The sequence below is a fragment of the Hemiscyllium ocellatum genome, chromosome 24 (genome assembly GCF_020745735.1).
Source record: "Hemiscyllium ocellatum isolate sHemOce1 chromosome 24, sHemOce1.pat.X.cur, whole genome shotgun sequence".
Classification (NCBI taxonomy): Eukaryota; Metazoa; Chordata; class Chondrichthyes; order Orectolobiformes; family Hemiscylliidae; genus Hemiscyllium; species Hemiscyllium ocellatum.
Window position 1 is genome coordinate 52,323,961 of NC_083424.1, and position 23,613 is coordinate 52,347,573.

The window sequence follows — 23,613 nt, forward strand, 5'->3', positions numbered from 1 at the left end:
AACTCAGTAATTCCCAATAATACATCATTCCTGTGCTTGTTGACCACATTGACTCTAAGTTAAGTAATTTGTCTATTTTAAAATTCAAATCTAATTTCAAATACCTCCATGGTTTTGCCCCTTCCTACTCTGTAACCATTTCCAATCCCAAAGCTGCCCAGTGCCTCTTCAGTGCTGATGTCTTGACCTTCCCCATTTTTACCTGCTGTCCTATTGGATGTGGAGCCTTCCACTTCTGGCACATTAACATTGGAACTCCTTCTGGAAACATCTTTGATATCAACCTTTCTTTCATCTTTACAATGTACTTCAAAACTGACCTCTTTGACCGGGATTTCGGTCATCTGACCTCACTGTTATTCAAGCCATTTCACAGAATGTGGGAATCACTGCTAGTTACTCTTGAGAAGCTGACAATGAGCTGTTGCCTTGAATTACTATAATCTGTGTGGGGATGATACACCCACAATGTTTCTAGAAAGGGCATTCCAGGATTTTGACTTGGAAGAACAGCAGTAAATTTCCAATGGATGGTGACTATCATGGAGGGGAATTTGCATGTGCGCTGCTCCCATATACCTGCTGCCCCTTGTCCTTCCAGCTGATAAAGGGCACAGGTTTGGAAGGTGCTGTTTTGTGAGAAATGTGGTTTCTCAGTATTCCTGTGAAGCACCTGTGTTTTTTGCCATTCTGAAGCTGCTACACCCGTACAAGTTGTTGTTGGCTTCATGTTTTTCACTTCTTGTTTCCCTCAGACTATGAGTTGATGGTGAACCCCAAAGTTTTCCCTCAGGTGAAGCTGGGCGACATTGTGGAGATTGCGCATATTAATGATGAGTACAGGTAAATACAACAGCTGGGTTGCCGTGAATTGCTTTCAGTTGAATGTTACTACTTATGTATGAGGCACAGGACCTTTCTTGTTACATGTGCAACACAAAAGGTTTAATGTATTATTTTTGTGATTAACTTCCAGAGTTACAATATCTTTAAACAGTCAAAAACCGTTTGGTGCTATTGTGCTGGATGAGCAGCAACGCATTTTTGCTTTGCAAACTAGACCGGGGTTGAAACGTTGGTGTGGGTGTGCAGGAGTGTTGGAAGATGGGTCGAGTGCATTGCTGATGTCAGCATCGATCCTCATGTAGTTATACAGCACAGAAACAGACCCTTATGGTCCTACCAGTCCACACTATGTTCTCAAATTAAACTAGTCCCACCTGCCTGTGCTGCCATCTAAATCTGTTCTATTCACGTCCCTGTCCAAATGCTTTTTAAATCTTGTAACTGTCCCTGCATCCATCACTTTCTCTGGCAGTTCATTCCACACACAAACCAGTCTCTATATATAAGTTGCCCCTTATATCCCTTTTAAATCTTTCTCCTCTCATCTTAACAATATGCCCCTAGTTTTGAACTCCCCATCCTAGGGAAAAGATCATTGCTATTCACCTTAGCTTTGTCCCTTCTGATTTTCTCACTAAGGTCACTCCTCAACCTCCTATGCTCTAGTGAAAGAAGCCCCCTTCCAGTCTATTTATGATATCTCAAACACTTCATTGCCAGCCACGTCCTGTTAAATCTCTTCTGAACCCCCTCCAGTTTAATAATACCCTTCCTATCACCTATTTGTGTCACCTCATCCCAGTGTGGCATCAGGGTTGGGTGCCAGATGGGAGTGATGGAGGATGAGTTGCTGTGACCTGTGACTCTACAGTTGAAGTGCAGCATTGACTGAGAGTTGGATCATCTGGCTGTTCCATTATTTTTTTAGATTAGATACTCACAGTGTGGAAACAGGCCCTTCGGCCCAGCAAGTCCACACCGACCCGCCGAAGCGCACGCACCCAGACCCATTCCCTTACACTTACCCCTTACCTAACACTGCGGGCAATTTAGCATGGCCAATTCACCTGACCTGCACATTCTTGGACTGTGGGAGGAAACCGGAGCACCCGGAGGAAACCCACGCAGACATGGGGAGAACGTGCAAACTCCACACAGTCAGTCGCTTGAGGTGGGAATTGAACCCGGGTCTCTGGCGCTGTGAGGCAGCAGTGCTAACCGCTGGGAAGGGAAGGAACTGAAAATGAGGAGGAGTAAGTAACTTAAAAACAGGAGGGCGAGATGTAAATATTACCTCAGACCTTAGTAGTTGGGACCTCATGTAGGGAATGCTGGTGAGGCCTGTTCTGGAGTATCATGTCCAGTTGTGGTCGTACTGTTATAGGAAGAATATTATTAACAGGAGAGGGTTCAGAAAAGATTCACCAGGATGTTGCTGGGAATGAAAGGGTTGAGTTATAAAAATAGACTGGAAAGGCTGGAGCATATTCCACTGTGGGAGGTTCAGAGGTGACCATATACATAGGTTTGTAATATCGTGAAAGGCATCGATGAGGTGAATGACAATGTTCTTTCCCTTAGGGTGGGAGAGTTCATTACAAGGGGGCATATTTTTAAGGTGAGAGGTGAAAGATTTAAAAGAGACGGGAGGCGCGACCTTTTTCCACAGCATGATTCGTGTGTGGAATGAACTTCCAGAGGAAGCAGTGGATAGGGGTCATAGGGTGTAGGTTTGCTCGCTGAGCTGTAGGTTTGATATCCAGACATTTCATTACCTGGCTAGGTAACATCATCAGTGGCGACCTCCAAGTGAAGCGAAGCTGTTGTCTCCTGCTTTCTATTTATATCTTTCTCCTGGATGGGGTTCCTGGGGTTTGTGGTGATGTCATTTCCTGTTCGTTTTCTGAGGGATTGATAGATGGCATCTAGATCTATGTGCTTGTTTATGGCGTTGTGGTTGGAGTGCCAGGCCTCTAGGAATTCTCTGGCATGTCTTTGCTTAGCCTGTCCCAGGATAGATGTGTTGTCCCAGTCGAAATGGTGTTTTTATTCATCCGTGTGTAGGGCTACGAGGGAGGGAGGGTCGTGTCTTTTTGCGGCTAGCTGGTGTTCATGTATCCTGGTGGCTAATTTTCTGCCTGTTTGTCCTACGTAGTGCTTGTGGCAGTCCTTGCATGGAATTTTATAGATGACGTTGGTTTTGTCCATGGGATGTACTGGGTCTTTTAAGTTTTAGATTTTGTTTGAGAGTGTTGGTGGGTTTGTGTGCTACTAGGATTCCGAGGGGTCTTAGTGGTCTGGCTGTCATTTCTGAAACTTCTTTGATGTATGGTAAGGTGGTTAGGGTTTCTGGCTGTGTTTGGTCTGCTTGTTGTGGTTTGTTCTTGAGGAATCTGCGCACTGTGTTTTTTGAGTATCCGTTCTTCTTGAATACGTTGTATAGGTGGTTCTCCTCTGTTTTCCGAAGTTCGTCTGTGCTGTAGTGGGGGTCACGGATGGGAAAGGTTTAGATGGATAATGGCCAAGTGTATGCAGGTTTAATTTGAATGCTTGGTTGGCATGGACTGGTTGGACTGAAGGGTCTGTTTCTGTGCTGTGTAACTCTGAGCAATCTCTCTACTCTCAACCAGGACCGGCCAAAAGTGGCTGATATTGTGGGGAGGCCATTCTGATCCCTCAATCCCAGGTCATTTCTTAGCGAGGCTAAATGTGCTGTTGGGAAGGTGGATTTTGCAAAACTGCAGGGAACGGCTGCACCTTGGGTATCCTGATGTGGTGAGTGGTCAGGGGGTGCGTGGTAGAGGAGGGACCTCAAGGACAGGTGTGCAGCAGTGTCAGCCTCTCCAACAAGTTAAGAGTTCCCCTCAGTTTGAGAGTGGGGGCTGTGGGACGGATGAGGCGGGGGGGGGGGGGGGGGGGGGGGGGGGGGAAGCAGGCTGGAAAGTGGCAATGGTAGGGGACAGCATGGTCAGGGGGATGGACACTGCAGCAAAGAGTATGGGTCCACCCACTCTGTTCTCTATCCCCTGCCAGGGTTCAGGATACCTGCTGTGGGCTGGGAGGGAGAGAATGCAGTTGTCAGTTTACAAATTACCTATCTTCCCTTTCCCCGTACATGGAGCATAATCATTGTTATCTTGTCTCTATTATTCACAGCCCGCTGCTTCTTCAGGTGAAATCTTTGAAGGAAGACTTGCAGAAAGGTAACCCAGTGAATTATTTTGCCTCGTTTCCGGCAGTGGCTGGGCAAGAGTGGAATTGAGCAGGTGGTGAACACTGTCGGTGTTAAACAGACGGGATACAAACAAACAGGAACAGCAGAGCTAAGGCTGGGGTGTCCACTAATTTTACACACGTCACCGAATTGGTATTGTGAAGTCAGAGCAGAGTTTGGATCCATCACAGATGGGAGTGACTTCCCGAAGCTCAGGCTAATGCTCTGGGTCATGGGTTCAAATCCCAAATCTGGTGGAATTTTATATTTAATAATAACCCTCAGAAGGTTGATCTTGAAATAATCACCAATTAACAATTAGTCTGGCTCACTAACATCCATTACAGAAGGAAATCTTTCCCTCCTTACCTGGTGAGGTGCGATTCCAAGCCCCTAATCTTGTGGCTGGCCCTTTAAAGTGCCCCCTGAAATGTCCGAGCAGTTCACCACCACATTCTGAGAGACAAATCGCACAGGTAGCTAACGCCAGCAATGCCCACCGTCACAAGGATGAATTTTCTTTTTAAAAATCAACACACGTGGGAAAAGAGCCTTTCTCCATTCTCAAAGCTACTTCTGGTCAAGGAGTTTTGCATTGCAGAGGTAGGCCGTGTGAGGAAAATAGATGCCGAATTTAACATTGACACATTACAAAAGCGAAGTGTGGTATTTTCCACAGGGCCTTACCTGTGAAGAAGAGGAAGGCCTAGCTGTGTTGTTGTTGACTGAAGGAAGAACACGAGCCCAGGCAAGAGCAGGAATCACTGCACCTCTTCAAATATTAAACTGAAAACAGAAACAGACACCTGTGGGTGCTGGAAATCTAAAATGATGGCAGAGAATGTTGACATTCTCAGCAGTCCAGGAAGAGAAAGTGAGGTCTGCAGATGCTGGAGATCAGAGCTGAAAATGTGTTGCTGGAAAAGCGCAGCAGGTCAGGCAGCATTCAAGGAACAGGAGATTCAACGTTTCGGGCATAAGCCCTTTCTGAAGAAGGGCTCATGCCCGAAACGTCGAATCTCCTGTTTCTTGGATGCTGCCTGACCTGCTGCGCTTTTCCAGCAACACATTTTCAGCTCATTCTCAGCAGTCCAGGCAGACACAGTGGACAGAAAGTCAAGGTACTTTTCTTCATTCACTCGTGGACACTGGCATCGCTGGCCGGGCCTACCCATCCCAAGATGCCCCTTGAGAAGGTGGTGGTGAGCTGCCTTTTGAACTACTGCAATCCATGTGATTGCATTGACCCACAATACCGTTAGGGAGGGAATTCCAAGATTTTGACCCAGAGAAGAACCAGTGATATATTTCCAAGACAGGATGGAGGGGAGATTGCAGGTGCTGGTGGTGTTTCCACATATCTGCTGCCCTTGTCCCTCTCGGTGAATGTGGTGGGTTTGGAAGGTGCTGTCTGAGGATCTTTGGTGAATGTCTGAAATGCATCTTGTAGACAGTACACACTGCTGCTACTGAGCATCGGTGGTGGGGGGAGGGGGTGCTTGAGGATGTGGGGTCGATCAAGGAGCTGGTTGGTCCTGGATGGTGTGAAATTTCCCGAGTGTTGTTGGAGTAGCCCCCAGCTCGGCAAGTGGGAGGTATTGCACCACACTTGTGCCTTGTAGATGGTGGACAGGGTTTGGGGAGTCAGGAGGTGGGTTACTCACTGCAGTGTCCCTAACCTCTGACATGCTCTTGTAGCCGCTGTGTGTCTGTGGCCAGTCCAGTGAGGTTTAGGTCAATGGTTCAAGCTGGGCGTTCTTGGAAGAGCCTTGCTGAGTGGCTCGAGCTTTTTCTATTTCTATTTGAAAGTAACAGTTCTGGGTTTATTTGGTTATCTGCTGGGGTAACCCTGTCGCACTATACTGGGTTCTACATCGAATTAATCACCCATTTCCCCCTTCCAGGGCAGGCTACAGACAGCAGCTGTGAGCTGAAGTGACCCTAATGCCTCTGGAATGAGACCAAGGGTAGGCTCCAAATCTGTGATAGAGAGACACAGAGGAAAGCCTATGTCCCTGATTCAGTAAATCTCTTCTTCTGCCGAGTTCTTCCAGTCAGGAGGTGCTGGTTTAGGATCTCTGCCAGTTACAAAGCTTCATTTGTGCTGACAAGAAACATGGGAAATCAGACAGGAGCACGGGTGTGCTGTTAGGCCCTTCGAGTCTGTCTGGACCCCATAAGACCTTTACCTCAAGATCAGCCAATCTGTGACTGTTCAGTGATTGAACTTCTAGAGCTCTCTGGGCTCAACCATTCCAAAGAGTCTTCACCCTCTGTGTGAAGCAATTCCCCCTCATCTCAGTCCTCACCGGCTGATGTCCTTACTCCGAGACTACCTGTCCTGTTTGTGGACCCAACCTGGAGAAACAAGCTTCTGTGGTCTGATCTCTCCCTTCAGCTTCCTCTTTATTAACCTTGGTCTCTCCCTCTCTCCTAATCCTTTTCAAAATTCCCGTTTCCTGGTGTATTTAGCTCCATATCTCATTCCGGCTTTAGTGTCATCCCCATGACTTTATTTTTTGATAAATTCTTGTGAACGTTTCTCCTCAGACTTCCATTGCTACTTTGAAGGTCTGTCCAGTTCCAACCTTACCAGCTACAGTTATTCCCCAATTCTCTATTTTGCGCGTGTGTGTGTGTGTGTGTGTGTGTGTGTGTGTGTGTGTGTATATGTAAAATAATCCTAGATGTTAGGTTGGTTTATTGTACGTGCAGTTCCCTCCGCCCGCCTGTGCAGATGTTCAGCAGCAGGCGGCCTAAGAACCTTTACGGACGGCAAAAGTAGTTGTGCAGCAGCTTTGTTTTCTTCAAATAAAATCTCATTAGTATGTCTGAGGGGGGGGGTCGTGGAAATAAATTCCTTTTGAGGCTCGTTATGACATAAATATAATGACGTAACCTGTTGTTTGCTTCAGAAACTATTAGTGTGGACCAGACTGTGGCCCAGGTGTTTAAACTTCGGGCTTACCAGGATGTCTATGTCAATATTGTGGATCCCAAGGTGAGTGATGTGTTTTGTTTTTATCTCCTGCACTTATTTCTCCGCCACCTGTACGTTGTTATCTTAGAATTACAGAATCCCCACAGTGTGGAAACGAGCCATTGAGCCGACCATGTCCACACCCCCTCTTCATCTGCCCGCCCCGGGGAGGGTCTGAGGGGATAAGTAACTGGAATCCAGGCTGGCTGTTGCTCGATTCACACCCAACTCAATTTTTTACTTGCAGTTAGTACCCAACAAAAAGGACCTTCTCTCTCTGGCCCGGCAGCCGCCTGTCTTCCATTTGGAAACTTTACTCCTGTTTTGTAGAGTCACGCAGCATGAAAACAGATCCTTCGGCCCATCGATTCCATGTTGACCATGTTCTGAAACTAGACTGGTCCCATTTGCCTGTATTTGGCTCAGCTCCCCGCAAATTTTGCAATTCAAGTATTTATTTAAATGTTGTAACTGTACCCACTACTTCCTCTGGCAGCTCATTCCACACACGAACCACTCTCTGTGTGAAAAAGTTGCCCCTCATACCCTTTTTAAAACTTGCCCCTCTCACCTTAAAAACACCCTTGAGTTTTTCTTTGAGACGTGCATGGTACAGACACCCGGTGATCTCTCACATTAAAAGCTTCACGGGGCAAGGGGGCAGGGTCTCTCCATTTACCAGAGGGTAAATAGAGCTTGTTACATTGAGAGCTGTCCAATGCTCTGATGAGAGGGTCTGGTGTTTGTGGGGCTTCTGTCTGTGTCTTTTTGAGGGTAAAATGCGTGGGAGTATCAGGAGATGTATGTATTTTATGGTAACCCTCTCCTCCCCCTGTTAGTTATGAATGTACCCCAGATTTCAATGTGTTCACTGGTTGTGTTAAAAGATGATGATCTTGGAAGCTGGGTGATAATTTCCAACTGGCTGTAACTGCACCCTTGTGGGTGCTCCCTGTCTGAATCTGTAACAGGATGTGGTGCTTGACCTGGTGGAGCTTACCTTCAAGGACCAGTACATTGGGCGCAGCGACATGTGGCGGTTAAAGAAAAACCTGGTAAGTTGGAGATCAGTTTTCAGTTCACTGTGGCCATGGACTGCTTCTGAATCCCTTTCTTTGGTCGATAAACAGACCACCTCTGCCTGCTTGTCGCACTCCCCTTCGGAACAGAAGCGGAGCGGTGCTGGAAAAGCACAGCAGGCCAGGCAGCATCCGAGGAGCTGGAAAATCGACATTTCGGGCAAAAGCCCCTCATCATCATCATCATTCCTGATGAAGGGCTTTTGCCCGAAACGTCGATTTTCCTGCTCCTCGGATGCAGCCTGACCTGCTGTGCTTTTCCAGCACCACTCTGATCTAAACTCTGGTTTCCGGCATCTGCAGTCCTCACTTTTGCCTTCGGAACGGAAGCAGCCCACTCAGCTCTTCAGGTCCGATCCACGTTTCAGTCCAATCGCAGCTGATCTGGACTCCAAAACAAAAGAAATTCTGTAGCTTTAATGCCAATCTACCCCCCCCCCCCCCCCCCCCCACCTAAATCCATCTATCAAATTGCAGTTGTGAAATGTTCAATTCACTGCATTTCTCGTGTCTCTTTTCCAGGTTAACACCTGTGCCTATGTCACTCAGAAGGTGGAATTTGCTGGAATAAGGTCAGATTTGGCGTTCTCTAACATTTCCAATTTGGAAAATAGGTCCTGTGAGACAGGAGCATTGGAATGTGGCACTTATCAGTTGTTGGTGTATTATTTTGTCCTCCATTTTGGAGCCTCATCTTCTGGGATGCAACAGGCGGGGCTTGCGGTGTTGCCAGGAGCAACGTGTGGAAGTAGCTGCAGTCAAGGGTCATGTCTCTGTCATGTCCCTTTTCAGCTGGTTCCTGATCATCCACTCTCAGTGGCAGGTAACCTGCCTTTCCTGAATCATTGATAGACAGGCAGGAGGCTGGAAGAACACAGTAAGCCAGGCAGCATCAGGAGGGGGAGAAGGTGATGTTTCAGGTGTGACCCTTCTTCAGGACAGGGGGTGGGTGCAGGGGGAGCTGCAGATAAAGGGGGAGGCGGGGGGACAGGGTTGGTGAGGTGGGGATGGGTGAAGGCAGGTAGAGGGTATGACCTGGTTGGTCAATGGGAGGAATGAATCCGGTTGGTGGGAGGGGGAGGGGCTGGGAAGGGAGTCAGGGGATGGGGAGGGAGGTTATTTGAAATTGGAGAACTCAATGTTGAGTGCTCCGGGCTGTCAGCTGCCCAGGTGGAAGATGAGGTGGTGTTCCTCTAATTTGAGGTTTAGTTTGTTGTGGCAATGGAGGAGACCAAGGTTGGTCATGTCAGAAAGGGAGTGGGAAGGCCGCAGCTGGGATATTGTGTTCAGTTCTGCACGCCACATGTTAGGAAAGGTGCCAGTGCTTCTGCCAAGGTCCGGAACAGATTTCTGGAGATTGTGCCAGGATTGAAAGACCTCGAGGAGCTGAGATTTAGGACAGAGAAGCTTTAGGAGACATTCAACAGAGGTGTTAACAATTGTGATGGGATTTGAAAAGATGAGGGAAGAAGTTGTTTGGAACAGCTTGGAATAACCAGATGACACAAAATGATGAAAACTATAGCAGTTTGATTTGGATCTTAGAATTGAGCCAGATGGGTGGAGGTCAGTTCTGTAAAGGTTTGTATTTGAACAGTTCAGAAAATAATCGGAAACAATGACCAAAGTGCATCAACTGTAAGAAAGCAAATGACTGCAGCCAGGGGTCTGGGTGAGCCCCTGGAGTGTTAATGAGTGGAAAGTCCATTGTGCTGAGTTTACAACAGCTAAGAAAGTCATTCATTTCTGTTTTGAGTTCGGAACAGAAGGTTCATGGTCTCAGTTCAGCAGGGTCAGGAATTCGGATCAGAAGAGCGAAAAGGGGCTCCGAGGGGAACCAGTTTAAGTTCAAAGAAGTCAGGCACAATTCTGAAGCGTTTTGGTTTTATGGAGTTTTCAAATGAGGAGAATTTGAATAGAAGTCTTCAAATTGTTATAACTGAGAAAGTTTAGGCCGTCAGGATTGTGAAACATTTATGTTAACAGACTCAGAAAGGAATTGTCTAACTGTTCAATTGGAAACGAAACTGGGGGGGGGAGTCAATTAAATAAAATTTTGAGTGAACATCTCTGGAATTGACTAATGTTGGTTGAGACTTTATTTTGCTTTTTATATGAAGCTCCTTCTAACTGTATTGTATACATGCACAACTTTTACTTTTCTATGCACTAAATTTATGTTCTGGTTTGAAAGAACATGCACCTAAAAATGTGCCAGTGATTAACCATCATAGTAACCAACTGCATGAGTTAAATATTTCATCTATCGTGCTGATTGTCCGTCAGTGATCACATTTGTTAAGTATTAAAGTTATGGTCCCAGCTGATAGTGCTACTGGACAAGTCTGATCCCAGAATGAAACGTTGATAATTCTTTTTGCTCTAGTTAATATAGTGGCCATTCACTGAAATGAGGTCACATAAGTCTCCAGGGTTTCTTCAACAATAGAACAGAAGTTTATTAAAACACAGCAAAGCAAAATCTCATCCTGCTTCTGACATGACACATTCTAGAGACTGAAATCTCATAAAACTACTTGTCTATATCAAATCTTTCAGTTCGATCTGTTTTCCCCAGTTCTTCTCTGGGAAGTAGTCTTATTTGAATACTCTCCAAACTGAGAGCTTAGACTTTCTCAGCTTTTAATAACCTGCAGTTTCCAACCAAACACATTTGGTTTGGAAGTTTCATAATCCTAACTTTTATGCTGAGGTGACTGTGCTTTTCCTGAACTGTTCAGTACTCCGTTCCAGGAGAAAGACATGATTTACTTCTGACCCCAGGCAGGTTTCCTGTAAACAGCTCCTTAAGCTTTCAGTTTTTGGATTGTTGAATCTAAAATAGAGTCATCGAGCTAAACAACATGGAAACAGAGTCTTCAGTTCCATTCAACTATGCCAACCAGTCATCCAAGGCCCTTATCTCTCTAAGCTGAAAATGTGTTGCTGGAAAAGCGCAGCAGGTCAGGCAGCATCCAAGGAACAGGAGATTCGACGTTTCGGGCATAAGCCCTTCTTCAAGAATGAAGAAGGGCTTATGCCCGAAACGTCGAATCTCCTGTTCCTTGGATGCTGCCTGACCTGCTGCGCTTTTCCAGCAACACATTTTCAGTTCTGATCTCCAGCATCTGTAGACCTCACTTTCTCCTTTATCTCTCTAAACCCTTCCTACTCATATACCCATCCAGATGCCTTTTCATTGTAATTGTACCAGCCTCTACCACTTCCTTTGGCAACTCATTCCATACCCACATCACCCTGTATGAAAACATTGTCCCTTAGCTCCCATTTGAATCTTACTCCACTCACCTTAAATCTATGCCCTCTCGTTCTGGACTCTCCCGCCCCAGAAAAAATACCTTGGCTATTTACCCTATCCAAGCCCCTCATGATTTTATAAACCTCTATCAGGTCACCCCTCAGACTCTGACGTTCCAGGGAAAACAGCCCCAGCCGATTCAGCCTCTCCCTGTAGCTCATACCCTCCAACCCCTGGCAACGTCAGTGTAGATCTTTTTCTGCACCCTTTCAAGTTTAACAACGTTTTTCCTACAGCAGGGAGACCAGTACTTCTGATTATTCTGAACTGAAAACAAGCTAATTGACCTCCAATTTTAGTCCCACTGTCATAAATCACCGCCATAAAAACAACACTTACATTACATTTTCAGAAAGTCCGTGCTTTTTAAAAACTTCATTAATGGCAAGAGAGAATCACTAGCTAGGCCCAGTATTGATTGCCCGTCCCTAATTGCCCACAGGGCAGTGAAGAGTCAATGCTTTGCAGTGGGGCTGGAGTCACATGTAGGCCAGACCAGGGAAGGATGGCTGGTGCCTCCTCTGAAGGACATTTTAACTTCCTTTCTAACACTGACCGTGGCCATTGTTTCTTTTATCATTCACAACAATAATCCAACATATGCTGCCAATTTAAAGTCTCAGACTGATTGCTAATATATGTATAAGTCTCACACCTCACATCACATGATCACCAACAGGGCTGACAACAGCAGAGTTACAGATATTGGCAAAGAACCAAAGAAGTTGTTTTAATACAAAAACAGCTTGTGTTCATGTAGCACCTTTAACATAAATGTGTTAAGGTGCTACTTTGGGCTGCTATAAAGCAAACTTTGGCACAAAGTCTTGACAGAAATAGTAGGGTAGATGTCAGTGGTTTTTATGGAGTATCTTAAAGGAGGAAATGGAGATAGAGGGAAAGAGAGCTTCAGAACACAAGGAATAGCCGCAGGAGTAGGCCCTTCGAGCCTGCTCCACCATTCAGTAAGATCATGGCTGGTCTTCTTGTGGACTCTGCTCCACTTACCTACCCACTCACCACAACTCTGCATTCCTTTACTGTTCAAATGCTATCTATCTTTGCCTTAAAAACATTCAACAAGGAAACTTCAACTGCTTCACTGGGCAGGGAATTCCACTGGGTGGCACGGTGGCTCACAATGCCAGGGACCCAGGTTCAATTCCAGCCTCGGGTGACTGTCTGTGTGGAGTTTGCACATTCTCCCTGTGTCTGCGTGGGTTTGCTCCAGGTGCTCCGGTTTCCTCCCACAGTTCAAAGATGTACAGGTTAGGTCAATTGGCCATGTGAAATTACCCATAGTGCTCAGGGATGTGTAGGTTAGGTGCATTAGTCACGTGAAATGTAGAGTAATAGGGTAGAGGAATGAGTCAAGGTGAAATACTCTTGGGAGGGTCGGTGTGGACTTGTTGGGCCAATTGGCCTGTTTCACACTGTATGGATTCTATGATTCTATGATAACAGATTCACCAACCCTTTGGGTAATGAAGTTCCTCCTCAACTCGGTCGTAAATCTGCAGCCCCTTATTTTGAAGCTATGCCCCCTTGTTCTAGTTTCACCCACCAGTAGAAACAACCTCCCTAGTTCTATCTTATTAATTCCCTTCGTCATTTTCTGAGTTTCTATAAGATTCCCCCCCCATTCTTCTAAATTCCAATGAGTATAGTCCTAGTCTACTCAACCTTTCCTCATAAGACAACCCCCTCAACTCCAGAATCAATCTCGTGAACCTCCTCTGCACCCTCTCCAGTGCCAGTCCATCCTTTCACAAGTAGGGAGACCAAACCTGCGCACAGCCCTCCAGGTGTGACCTTAACAGCAACCAATCATGCTGCAGCATAACCCTTCATTCCTGATGAAAGCCTTATGCCTGAAACATCGATTCTCCTGCTCCTCGGATGCTGCCTGACCTGCTGTGCTTTTCCAGCACCACACCCTCGACTGCGGCCTAACCTCCCTATTTTAAAGTGTTCTGACACTTGGTAAACCCCTCTGCTAATTTAAACCCAACACACCGAGAAGCTCACCTTCCGCAGTAATCTGTAAATTCCGAGAGGCAAAGGACTACCCCAGAGGTCACTACTTAAAGTAAGATTTATTAATGTTATTCTTTAAGTCCAACAGAGAACATTAAAACAACCGTTATTTACAACTCCTTTCTCTTAAACCTATCTTTTATCTCCCACTCTACACTACTGGTATGTTTTTTTAAAGAAAGTCCCTTTAAGATTTACAGAAAAAATAATCACTTTTCAAAATCAGCCAGTATTGTCGATTTTCCTCTGGGTTTTCCTGGGTCATCTCTTCTTCGGTCTTCGGCTGCACAGCATTTTCTTATGGACAGGTATCTTTCAGAGAGCTATTTGGTTAGCTGTCTATACTTGTTGGTGCTTGGCAGTTCTCCCCCTAACTGTTCAAAATGTACAGTTTTATACCCCAAAACATCGGATTGGTTTGATGTCATCCCAAACAGTAAAATTCACATTCAATTGGATTTTGGTATCTGGGGCGTAACTTAAACTGAATGGGCGACTTTGAATTTGTTTTTGTTCTGTGGCAACGCAACACCAGCCATTTGTTTCAACCAAGTATTATATTTTTAGCTTGTTCAGCACTTACTGTGCTTTTGGTCATTCCTTGCTAGGTTCCTCTCTGTCTCTCTTAAAGGTACAGTACACAGTTACACCTTCAAAACAATACTCCATCCCTCTAGCAATGTTCCATTTGTCATCTTAATTACCTGCTGCTGCTGCAGCAGCTGCAAACCAACTTTAGGAAGGGGGCATGTTGTTTTACTTGCTCATGGTACGCAGCCATCAATGTCTGGGTCAGCCATCATTGCCTCTCCCTAATGGTGTATGGGTCAACCACATTGCTGTGGGTCTGGAGTTACATGTAAGCAGACCCAGCAGATTTGGACATGAGCAAACTGCGTGGGTTTTCCCCAACAATCGACAATGCTTTCAAAGTTATCATCAAACATAACGTTTCCAGAATATTTCTGAATCAAATTCCAGCATCTGCCATGACCAGAATTTGAGCCCCGCTCCCCTGAACAATATCTGGATTAATAGTCTAGCGATAGTACCACTTGGCCATGGTCTCTCCACACTTGTGAACTGGGTAGAGGTGCAAAGGTGCACCCAGGCTGCATTTGGTTACTCCCAAGTATGGCAAGCTTACTGTGTGAGACGCCAAAAGAATATAATAAATTGTGAGAAGTACGGTTATATTGTGGTTCTACTTCGAAGGCAGTGTTTGGGGCTTCCTACAGTGAAATGGGAGGAGATAAAGAGCATGTGCTAGAGCTTAAGGCCTGGATAACTGAAATTAGAACTCTCACAACACCAGGTTATAGTCCAACAGCTTTATTTGGAAGCACTAGATTTTGGAGCACTGCTTTTTCGTCAGGTAATCACACTGATGAAGGAGCAGCGCTCCGAAAGCTAGTGCTTCCAAATAAACCTGTTGGACTATAACCTGGTGTTGTGTGATTTTTTTTAACTTTGTACACCCCAGTTCAACACCAGCATCTCCAAATCTTGGATAACTGAAGGCATGGCCGCCATTGGTGGAAGGATTAAAACTGTGAATGAGAGGAGCGTGCATATCTTGACAGCGTGCAGCCGGAGTAGCTGATCGTCCTCAGGAGGAGTGAGGCCACAGAGAGATTCCAAAGCAAAGCTGAGAGTTTGAAAACGGAGGCATTGCTTCATTGGTAGCCAGTGTAAGTCAATGGATGTGAAGTGGTGGATGAACACAGGCAGCAGAACACGTATGACATGGATATAACCGAGGATGAAATATTGGAAATTGTCCAACATGTCAAATATAGGAATTGTCGAGGTGACAGCGGCTTAGATGAGGGTTTCAACAGTAGATCAGCTGCAGTGGGACAGATTCAACAAGATAGATAAGCAGAATAATTAATTTATTTGAGGATCACCATGGCAGCATGTGCTGAATGATGCAAATAAGTAAGTAATTATAACTCCCAGCCTGTTTATGCACAGTGTGAAATACTAGAAGCATTACACGATTCTGAATACTGCAATCTACAATGCTGTACGATGTGCTGGAGTTCCTTTTTCGGAGTAGAAATGAAAGGTCTACGGCGTTCAAAATTTTGTTTCGAAGTCCATTGATCACATTATTGTCAAGTTGTGTTTATTACATTCTCAATCCTATGAATACTGCTTCAGGTTTATGAAGGAGGGCAGAGTAACAGAGATGGGAATCGGTGACCTCCCTGTTTGCACACAGGTCGGTTAGCTCAGTTGGCTGGATGGTTGGTTTACGATGCAGAGTGATGCTAACAGCACGTGTTCAATCCTCACACCAGCCGAGGCTACCATGAAGGACTCTCCTTCCTAACCTCTCCCCTCGCCTGAGACAGGGTGACCCTCAGGTTAAACCCACCGCCAATTTGTCACTCTCTCTCTAATGACAGACTGTGATGATGTTACACAGGAGCCCAGGCATGTTTCAGACTCAGCCTGGATGAAGGATGGTGACAATGGCTCAGAGCCTGTTTCAGGAACTGAAGGCGGTGTCTTCAATCTTCCAGCATTTAATTGGGGTGCGTTTCTGCTCATACATCACTGGATGTTCGACGAGCAGGCTGCTAATTTTCAGATAGTAGTGGAGTTCTGAGAAGTGGTGAGGTAGAGCTGGGTGTCAACAGCTGATGCCAAATGTGTCTGTGCCAACGTGATGCCATTGAGGGGCAGCATGGAGATGAGAAGTAGAAGGAGGGATGGATTCATTTGGGATACCAGAGGTAACGGTGTGGGAGCAGGAAGAGAAACTGTTGGCAGTGAGTTGGGTCTGGATGGAGGATGGTTTAAAAACGGACTCAGATTTAACATGCAAAGAAATACCTGAATGGGAAAGAAAAACACACTGCCATAAGGAACGTTCCGGGCAGTAATATCAATTGCATAGCTCCACCAAAGGGCTAGTACAGACACGATTGGACTGAATGGTCTCTTCCTGTGTTCTGTTGTTCAGAGCTGACGATGTTATGTGAGAGCGGAAAATTATAATGTTGGGTCGTGACCTCACGAAGGAGAAAGATTGAGACGTGATATTTCAGGATTACATTTGCAGAATCTCTTGTGTTCTGTTGGTCTCCATTTGATACTTTGCAGTGAACGTTTGGTGTGGATCTTGAGGATCTCGTGTTCTTGACACCGGATTTCCATTTTACCAATTTAAGATGTTTGTTTATTGATTTCAGAGCTCAAGCAAGTGAACTTTGGGTCAAAGGTGAAAAGGTTACCTGTGGCTACATAAGTGAAGACACAAGGGTAAGAGTTAACCTGTGACCCTATGACATTAGCCTTCCCCCTGGGATCTGGAACCTTTTGTCATAATCTGCCACCATCTTGTACATTTTAATATTCAGTTTCATGGTATGGACACCTTATTCAAGACTAGAAATTATTGTCTTTCCTTACTTGCTGAGAGAAAGTAGTGGTGGGATGTCATGAGTGGCTTACTGGGCAACACGGTGGCTCAGTGGTTAGCACTGCTGCCTCACAGCGCCAGGGACCTGGGTTCGATTCCAGCCTTGGGCGAATATCTGTGTGGAGTTTGCACGTTCTCCCCGTGATTGCGTGGGTTTCCTCCGGGTGCTCTGGTTTCCTCCCACAATCCAAAGCTGTGCAGGTCAGGTGAATTGGCCATGCTAAACCACCCCATGGTGTTCATGTATGTGTAGGTTAGGCCCATTAGTCAGGGTATATGTTGTGTAATAGGGTAGGGGAATAGATCTCTGTTTGGAGGGTTGGTGTGGACTTGTTGGGCCGAATGGCCTGTTTCAACACTGTCGGGATTCTGTGGTTCTAGATCGAATGTTGTGCTGTGGGACTGAAGACACACATAGACCACATTCTACATGGACTTTGGGTTTTTTTCCTCAAGTCAATTAGATAAATATGTAATAATTAAGGAAAGCCAGCAGAGCTGAGTTATTGTCAAACGTGTTCAAATAACTGGCTTGTGTCTTTTATTTGCTGTGGTAATTGATGAGGGTAGTGTGGTGTTCACAGACTTCTAAAAGCATATGACAAAGTGCCACACATTAGGCTTCAAGTCACCGAGGTCTACAGCGTGGAAGCAGGCCCTTCGGCCCAACTTGGCTGTGCTGCCAGGTTCTCCCAATTAATCTAGCCCCACTTGCCCGCGTTGGGTCACTATCCCTCCATACTGACCCCATCCGTGTACCCGTCCAAGTGTTTCTGAAATGGCAAAATTGGGAGAAGGAGACTTCCACCACTACCTCTCGCAGCCCAATCCAGACTCTCACCACCTTCTGAGAGAAAAAAATGCCTCCTTGCACCCTTTGTCCCTCTCCCCTTTTCACCTTAAATCTGTGCCCTCTAGTTTTAGACTCCCGTACACTTGGGCAAAGCTGTTGACTGTCTGCCTTATCTTTGCCTCTCGTGTTTTTATCAACCACAATAAAGTCTCCCCTCAGTCTTCTATGCTTCAGGGAAAAAAAAAGTCCTAACCTCTCAGCAAAGATTGAGTCCCTGGTATGAAAGGGACAGGATAGCAAGCAGCATGGATATGAAATTAGCAGAGTGGCAAAGTATTTTAGGGACTGGTGTTGAGAGGTCTGCTTTTTTTGATCTGTGTTAGTGGGCTGCGTTTGCTGATACCCAGGAACATGCATTGTAGCAACAAAATTTCTCAAATATACTAAAGTTATGAATGACGAAAACCTAACAAACTCTTACAATGAAAAAAAGTGAATGTTGTGAAACCTGAAGTGGTTCAGAAAAGATTTAGAAGGATTGGAGGGTTTACTGCTGTAGGGGAGAGGCTGAACAGGCTGGGGCTGTTTTCCCTGGAGCGTCGGAGGCTGAGGGGTGACCTTATAGAGGTTTATAAAGTCATGAGGGGCATGGGTAGGGTGAGGAGCCAAGGTCTTTTCCCAGAACTAGAGGGCAGAGGTTTGAGATATAAAAGGAACCCGAGGGCAACTTTTTCACACAGAGGGTGGTGCGTGGATGGAATGAGCTGCCAGAGGATGTGGTGGAGGCTGGTACACTTACAACATTTAAAAGGCATTTGGATTTAAAAGGATTTGGAAGGTAATGGGCCAAGTGCTGGCAAATGGGGCGAGATCCACTTAGGATATCTGGTCGGCATGGACACGTTGGATTGAAGAGTGTGTTTCCGTGTGGTACGTCTCTATGACTCTATGCGAAATGTATAGATGAAGAGAAAATGAAAGTATTCAATACAAATTTTTAAATTGCTTTTTTTAAAAAAATTGGCTTTCAATTATGCAGGAGCATTTTTTGAAAAATCTAACAGAGGTGAGCGGGTGCAGTCGGAATTAATTTTCCGAGCGTCGATGTCAGCAGATATTCAGACATTAACGACCTAGACTTGAGTATAGAGGCCTGTCTACTGCACAAAACTTGGAAACACTGTGGGGAAAACTCATGGACAACTTCAAAAGAAGGTAGATATGCAGATGGGTTAGACAGGCAAGTGGCAGGTGAAATGTCATGTGGAGAAGTTATCTTATTTTAATAGGCAGAATGGGGAAGAGACATTTGAATTGTACCCTTCATTTATTTTTTAAAGGGGGGGGGGTACAGGGGCAGAGGGACTTGGGGGTATTCGTACACAAATCATTGAAGGTAACAGAGCAGGAAACAAAAAGCCAGGAATAAACTCTGCAGCATCCCAGGTCAGCGCACTGTACTTGAGAGGATGTGAGAGCATTAGTAAGGATACAGAAGAAATTCCTTAAAATGTTTCCAGCACTGAGGCATTTCAGTTTCCTGGGTAAATTGGAGAAGCTGAGGCTGTTTCTCTTGGGGAAAATTGAGGAGATTTGATAGAAGTGTTTTCAAAATCCTGAAGGGGCTAGACAGAGAAATTAGGAAGAAGATTGTGAACCGCAGAGATCGCTAAAAGTGGCCATGGTGACAGGAAGAAAACATTTTTTACAACAGCCCAGTGCATCACGCAAGCCAACCTTCCATCCATGGAATCCATCCAAACTTCCCACTGCCGTGGAAGGGCAGCTAACACAATCAAAGACCTCTCTTCTATTAGACAAAAGATACAAAAGCTTTAACCAACAGATTGAAGAACAGCTTCTTCCCCCCACTGTTGTTAGACTTCTGAAAGGATCTCTCAAATTTCAAATTTAATGTTGATCTCGCTCTGTATGTACTTTCTCTGCAGCTGTAACTTTGGATTCCTCACTCTTAGACACTTTCTATGGTATGATCTGCTTGTACTGCGTGCAAACCAAAATATTTTACTGTACTTAGTTACATGACAATAATAAATCAAATCAAAAAATTAACATTTCTAGCGCACACTCCCTGAAATTGTTGGAAGTCGATTCAATTAAGACTTTGAGCAGATTACTCTGGAAGGGTGACTCGAGCTAGATGAATGGTTCTTGCAGAGGGCTGGTATCGACCTGACAGGCTGAATGGCTTCCTTCTGGGCTGTAGCCGTTATGTGAACAAACATAGTCTTCACTGATGTCCCAGCCGAGATCCTCTCCCTTAACACAGCTTGAGGTGAACCACATTGCCATCTGGTCTGTGTTGGTTTACTGTCACACCATGTGGTATGTTCAGCTACTGAGTCTCTGGGCAACTACACACTGTACCTTACTACCTTCTGTCACCTGCTGGTTATGGAGTGATTGCAGCAGTAAGCTGGTTAAGCTATAATTAATAGTGATATGTGAGGGAATCCCTTCGACAAGAGTATTCGAAAAAGGGGCAGGAGTAAGCCAATCGACCCCTTAAGCCTGCCCTCCCATTTAATAGGATTATGGCTGATCCAACATTCCTCACTTCCACTTCCACTTTCCTGCCCTTTCCCAAAACCCTTGATTCCCCACTGATCAAGAATCTATCTATCTCAGCCTTTGTGGGCGGCACGGTGGCACAGCGGTTAGCACTGCTGCCTCACAGCGCCAGAGACCTGGGTTCAATTCCCAACTCAGGCGACTGACTGTGTGGAGTTTGTACATTCTCCCCGTGTCTGCGTGGGTTTCCTCCGGGTGCTCCGGTTTCCTCCTGTGCAGGTCAGGTGAATTGGACATGCTAAATTGCCCGTAGTGTTAGGTAAGGGGGTATATGCAGGGGAATGGGTGGGTTGCGCTTCGGTGGGTTTCCACACTGTAAGTAATCTAAATATACTCAAAGACTCTGCCCCTTTAGCAATCGATGAAGGAAATCCAAAGACTGTCAGCCCTCCAAGAGAGTAAATTCCTCCTCTTCTAAGCCTTAAATGGACACCCCTTTAGTCTGAGAGTACGCTACCTGGTCTTTGATTCTCCCGTGAGGGAAAACGTCCTCTCAGTACCTTCAGCTGAAGGTCAGTGAGGAGAGTCCCACCTGTTTATTCTTTGCTCATAAGACAATCTCTGCCAGCTGAGGATCATCCTAGTGAACCTTGTCTGAACTGTCTGCAATAAAGTAACAAATTTTTGTAAGGGGACCAAAAATCAGTCCTCCAGATGTGGTCTCACTGGAACCTTGTACAGTTGCAGTAAGACTTCCCGACTCTGATACTCAAAGCCCCTTGAAATCAGGGCCAACACTACACTAGCTTGCCTGGTTACCTGCTGTACCTGTGTGCTAGCTTTCTATGTTTGGTGCACAAGTCCCTTTGCGTTGCAGCTTTCTGCAGTTTTTCTCTATTTAAATAATACTCTTTGGTTCTTCCATTCAAGATGAACAACTTCACGCTGTCCCACGTTATACTTTATTTGTCAACGTCTTTCCTTCAGTTACGATCAGTATGTCTCTGTGAACTGTCTGTATCCCTCTCGCGACTTGCCTTTCCGCATATGTTCACTTCATCTGCAGATTTGGCTGCAGTACGTTTGCTTCCTACCTCCAAGTCATTAATATATACTTAAACAAGGGCAGTCCCAACACTCATCCCTGTGGAACACCGCTGGTCATTGGGGTCGCCAACCTGAAAAAGACCTCCCTATCCCCACTCATTGACCCAATTCTCTATCCACGCCAATATATTACTTCCAACACCTGGGAGCTTTGACAACTTTCTGTGTGCTGCCTTGTCAAACACCTTCTGGAAGTCCAAATACAGCACGTCTACTGGTTCCCCTCTGTACCATCTAGTTGAGACTTCCTTCTGGTGGGTCAGTGGTCAGCACTGCTACCTCACAGCGCCAGGGACCCAGGTTCGATTCCAGCCTCGAGCAAGTTTTCCAATCCTCTGCTGCTTCTCCAGAATCCAAGGATATTGGGAAAATTACAACCAATTTATCCACTGTCTCTGAAGCTATTTTAGGATCTTCGGTATCAAGCCACCAGGACCAGGGAACTTATCTGCATTTAACGCCACTAGTTTATCTTATACTACTACTGTTGTGATAGCGCTTAATTGCAATTTTTTTTAGTGTTAATGGGATGTTCAAAGTATCTTTCACTGTAAAGATGCAAAATATCTGTTTCACTCCTCTGATATTTTCTTGTTCCCCATAGTCATCTCCCCAGATTAGTTTTCTATAGGGCCGATGTACACTCTGATCTCGCTCTTCCTTTTTCAGTATCTGTTAGAGGATTGTGAATGTTTGAAATTCTCTACTCAGAGATTTGTGGAGGCTAGATCACAAAGGATTTGAAGAGGACCTCGACAAATTTGTGCAGTACCGAGGAGTTGCAGAGGGCTGTGAGAAGCTGGCAGGAAAGGGGAGTTGAGGCCTGGGTCAGATCAGCCATGACCTTATCAAATGGTAGACCAGTCGTGAGGGGCTGAATGGCCTACTCCTGCTCCTAGTCCTTATGGCCTCAACTAAAGTCTTACCATTTTTGAGAAGAGGCTTAAGTATTATTAGGAGTTGCTCTTGCTACTGCTGTGAGATCATACTTGAGGGACTTGGAGGGAAAAAGACCCTACATTACGGAAACCCCAGCAATATAGAGCACAGAAACACACCCTTCGGTCCAACTCGTCCATGCTGACCAGATATTCTGAGTTAATCTTAGTCCCATTTCCCAACGTTTCCTTCTAAACCCCTCCTATTCATATACCCATCTAGACACCTTTTAAATGTTATAATTGTACCCAGCTCCTCCAGAAGTTATTCCATACATGCGCCAGCCTCTGTGTGGAAAACATTGTCCCTTAGGTCCCTTTTATATCTTTCCACTTTGACTTTAAACCTCTCCTCTAGTTTGGGAATTGCTCACCCTAGGAAAAGGACCTCGACTATTCATCCGATCCATACCCCTCATGATTTTATACACCTCTATAAGGTCACCCCTCAGCCTCTGATGCCGCAGGGAAAACAGCCCCAGCCTGTTCAGCCTCTCCAGCAGGAGATATTAAAGGACAGGTCTAATGGAACAAGATTAAGGTCAGTGGCAAATGTAAGAATTGAAAGTTAACGCAGGGGATTTCACTTGAAACGTATAATGGTGGGAAAGGATTGAGTCCAGAGTTTGTGGTTCGTGATGTTCAGGAGGAGGTTCAGAGCACAGGAAATGGTAACATTGTGACTAATGTTATTGGTGTCCTTCTCTAGGTGGTATTCCGATCCACCTCTGCCATGGTCTATATTTTCATCCAGATGAGCTGTGAGATGTGGGACTTTGACATCTATGGTAAGACATTTTCCAAATAAATTATGCTGCATTACTGCACTGAAACAATATAGCACCATTCAACAGGCACGTCTTGTCTGGCTGTGTATTTGTGATACTGTAACTTGATTGTAAATTGATCAGTGGGCCATGAATTTTAAATATTCTTTATTCTGATGGGGGAGTTTTTTTTACTGTTTGTGTGGATAATTTGGTTTCAATGTTGTGCTTTCCTCCTGCTGACAACCTGGGTAAGGTCCAGACAGAGAGACAGAGAGGTGGCAAACTAACAAAAAACTGGAAAGACATTGGTGATGCCCCTTCTGATGTACTGTTATAGGAGCGATACGATTAAACTGGACAGGATTCAGAAGAGATTTGCAGAGGCTGGGACGTTTATTCACTGCAGCAGAGGAGATTGAGCGGTGAACTTAAGAGTGTTACGACACGGTGGTGAACCCTTCTGTTAATTAAACCAAACACCCAGAAAAGCTCATCTCATCCTGTAACCTATTAACATAAGAGTGACAGGGAACCCACAAATTCCACTAGTTAAAGAAAATAACAT

The 23,613-nt window shown here is 45.4% G+C and overlaps 1 protein-coding gene across 3 annotated transcripts in view; it reads left to right on the top strand.

The window, feature by feature from the left end:
• Positions 1-23,613, top strand: part of depdc5 (DEP domain containing 5, GATOR1 subcomplex subunit) — a 276,005-nt gene that overhangs the window by 5,998 nt on the left and 246,394 nt on the right. For all 3 annotated transcript variants that reach the window (XM_060843792.1, XM_060843790.1, XM_060843791.1), the window contains exons 2-8: positions 756-843; positions 4,003-4,049; positions 6,976-7,061; positions 8,012-8,095; positions 8,642-8,691; positions 16,679-16,748; positions 22,988-23,066. In XM_060843792.1, coding sequence (XP_060699775.1) covers positions 756-843; positions 4,003-4,049; positions 6,976-7,061; positions 8,012-8,095; positions 8,642-8,691; positions 16,679-16,748; positions 22,988-23,066 — 504 coding nt within the window. The remainder of the gene's footprint in view (positions 1-755; positions 844-4,002; positions 4,050-6,975; positions 7,062-8,011; positions 8,096-8,641; positions 8,692-16,678; positions 16,749-22,987; positions 23,067-23,613) is intronic.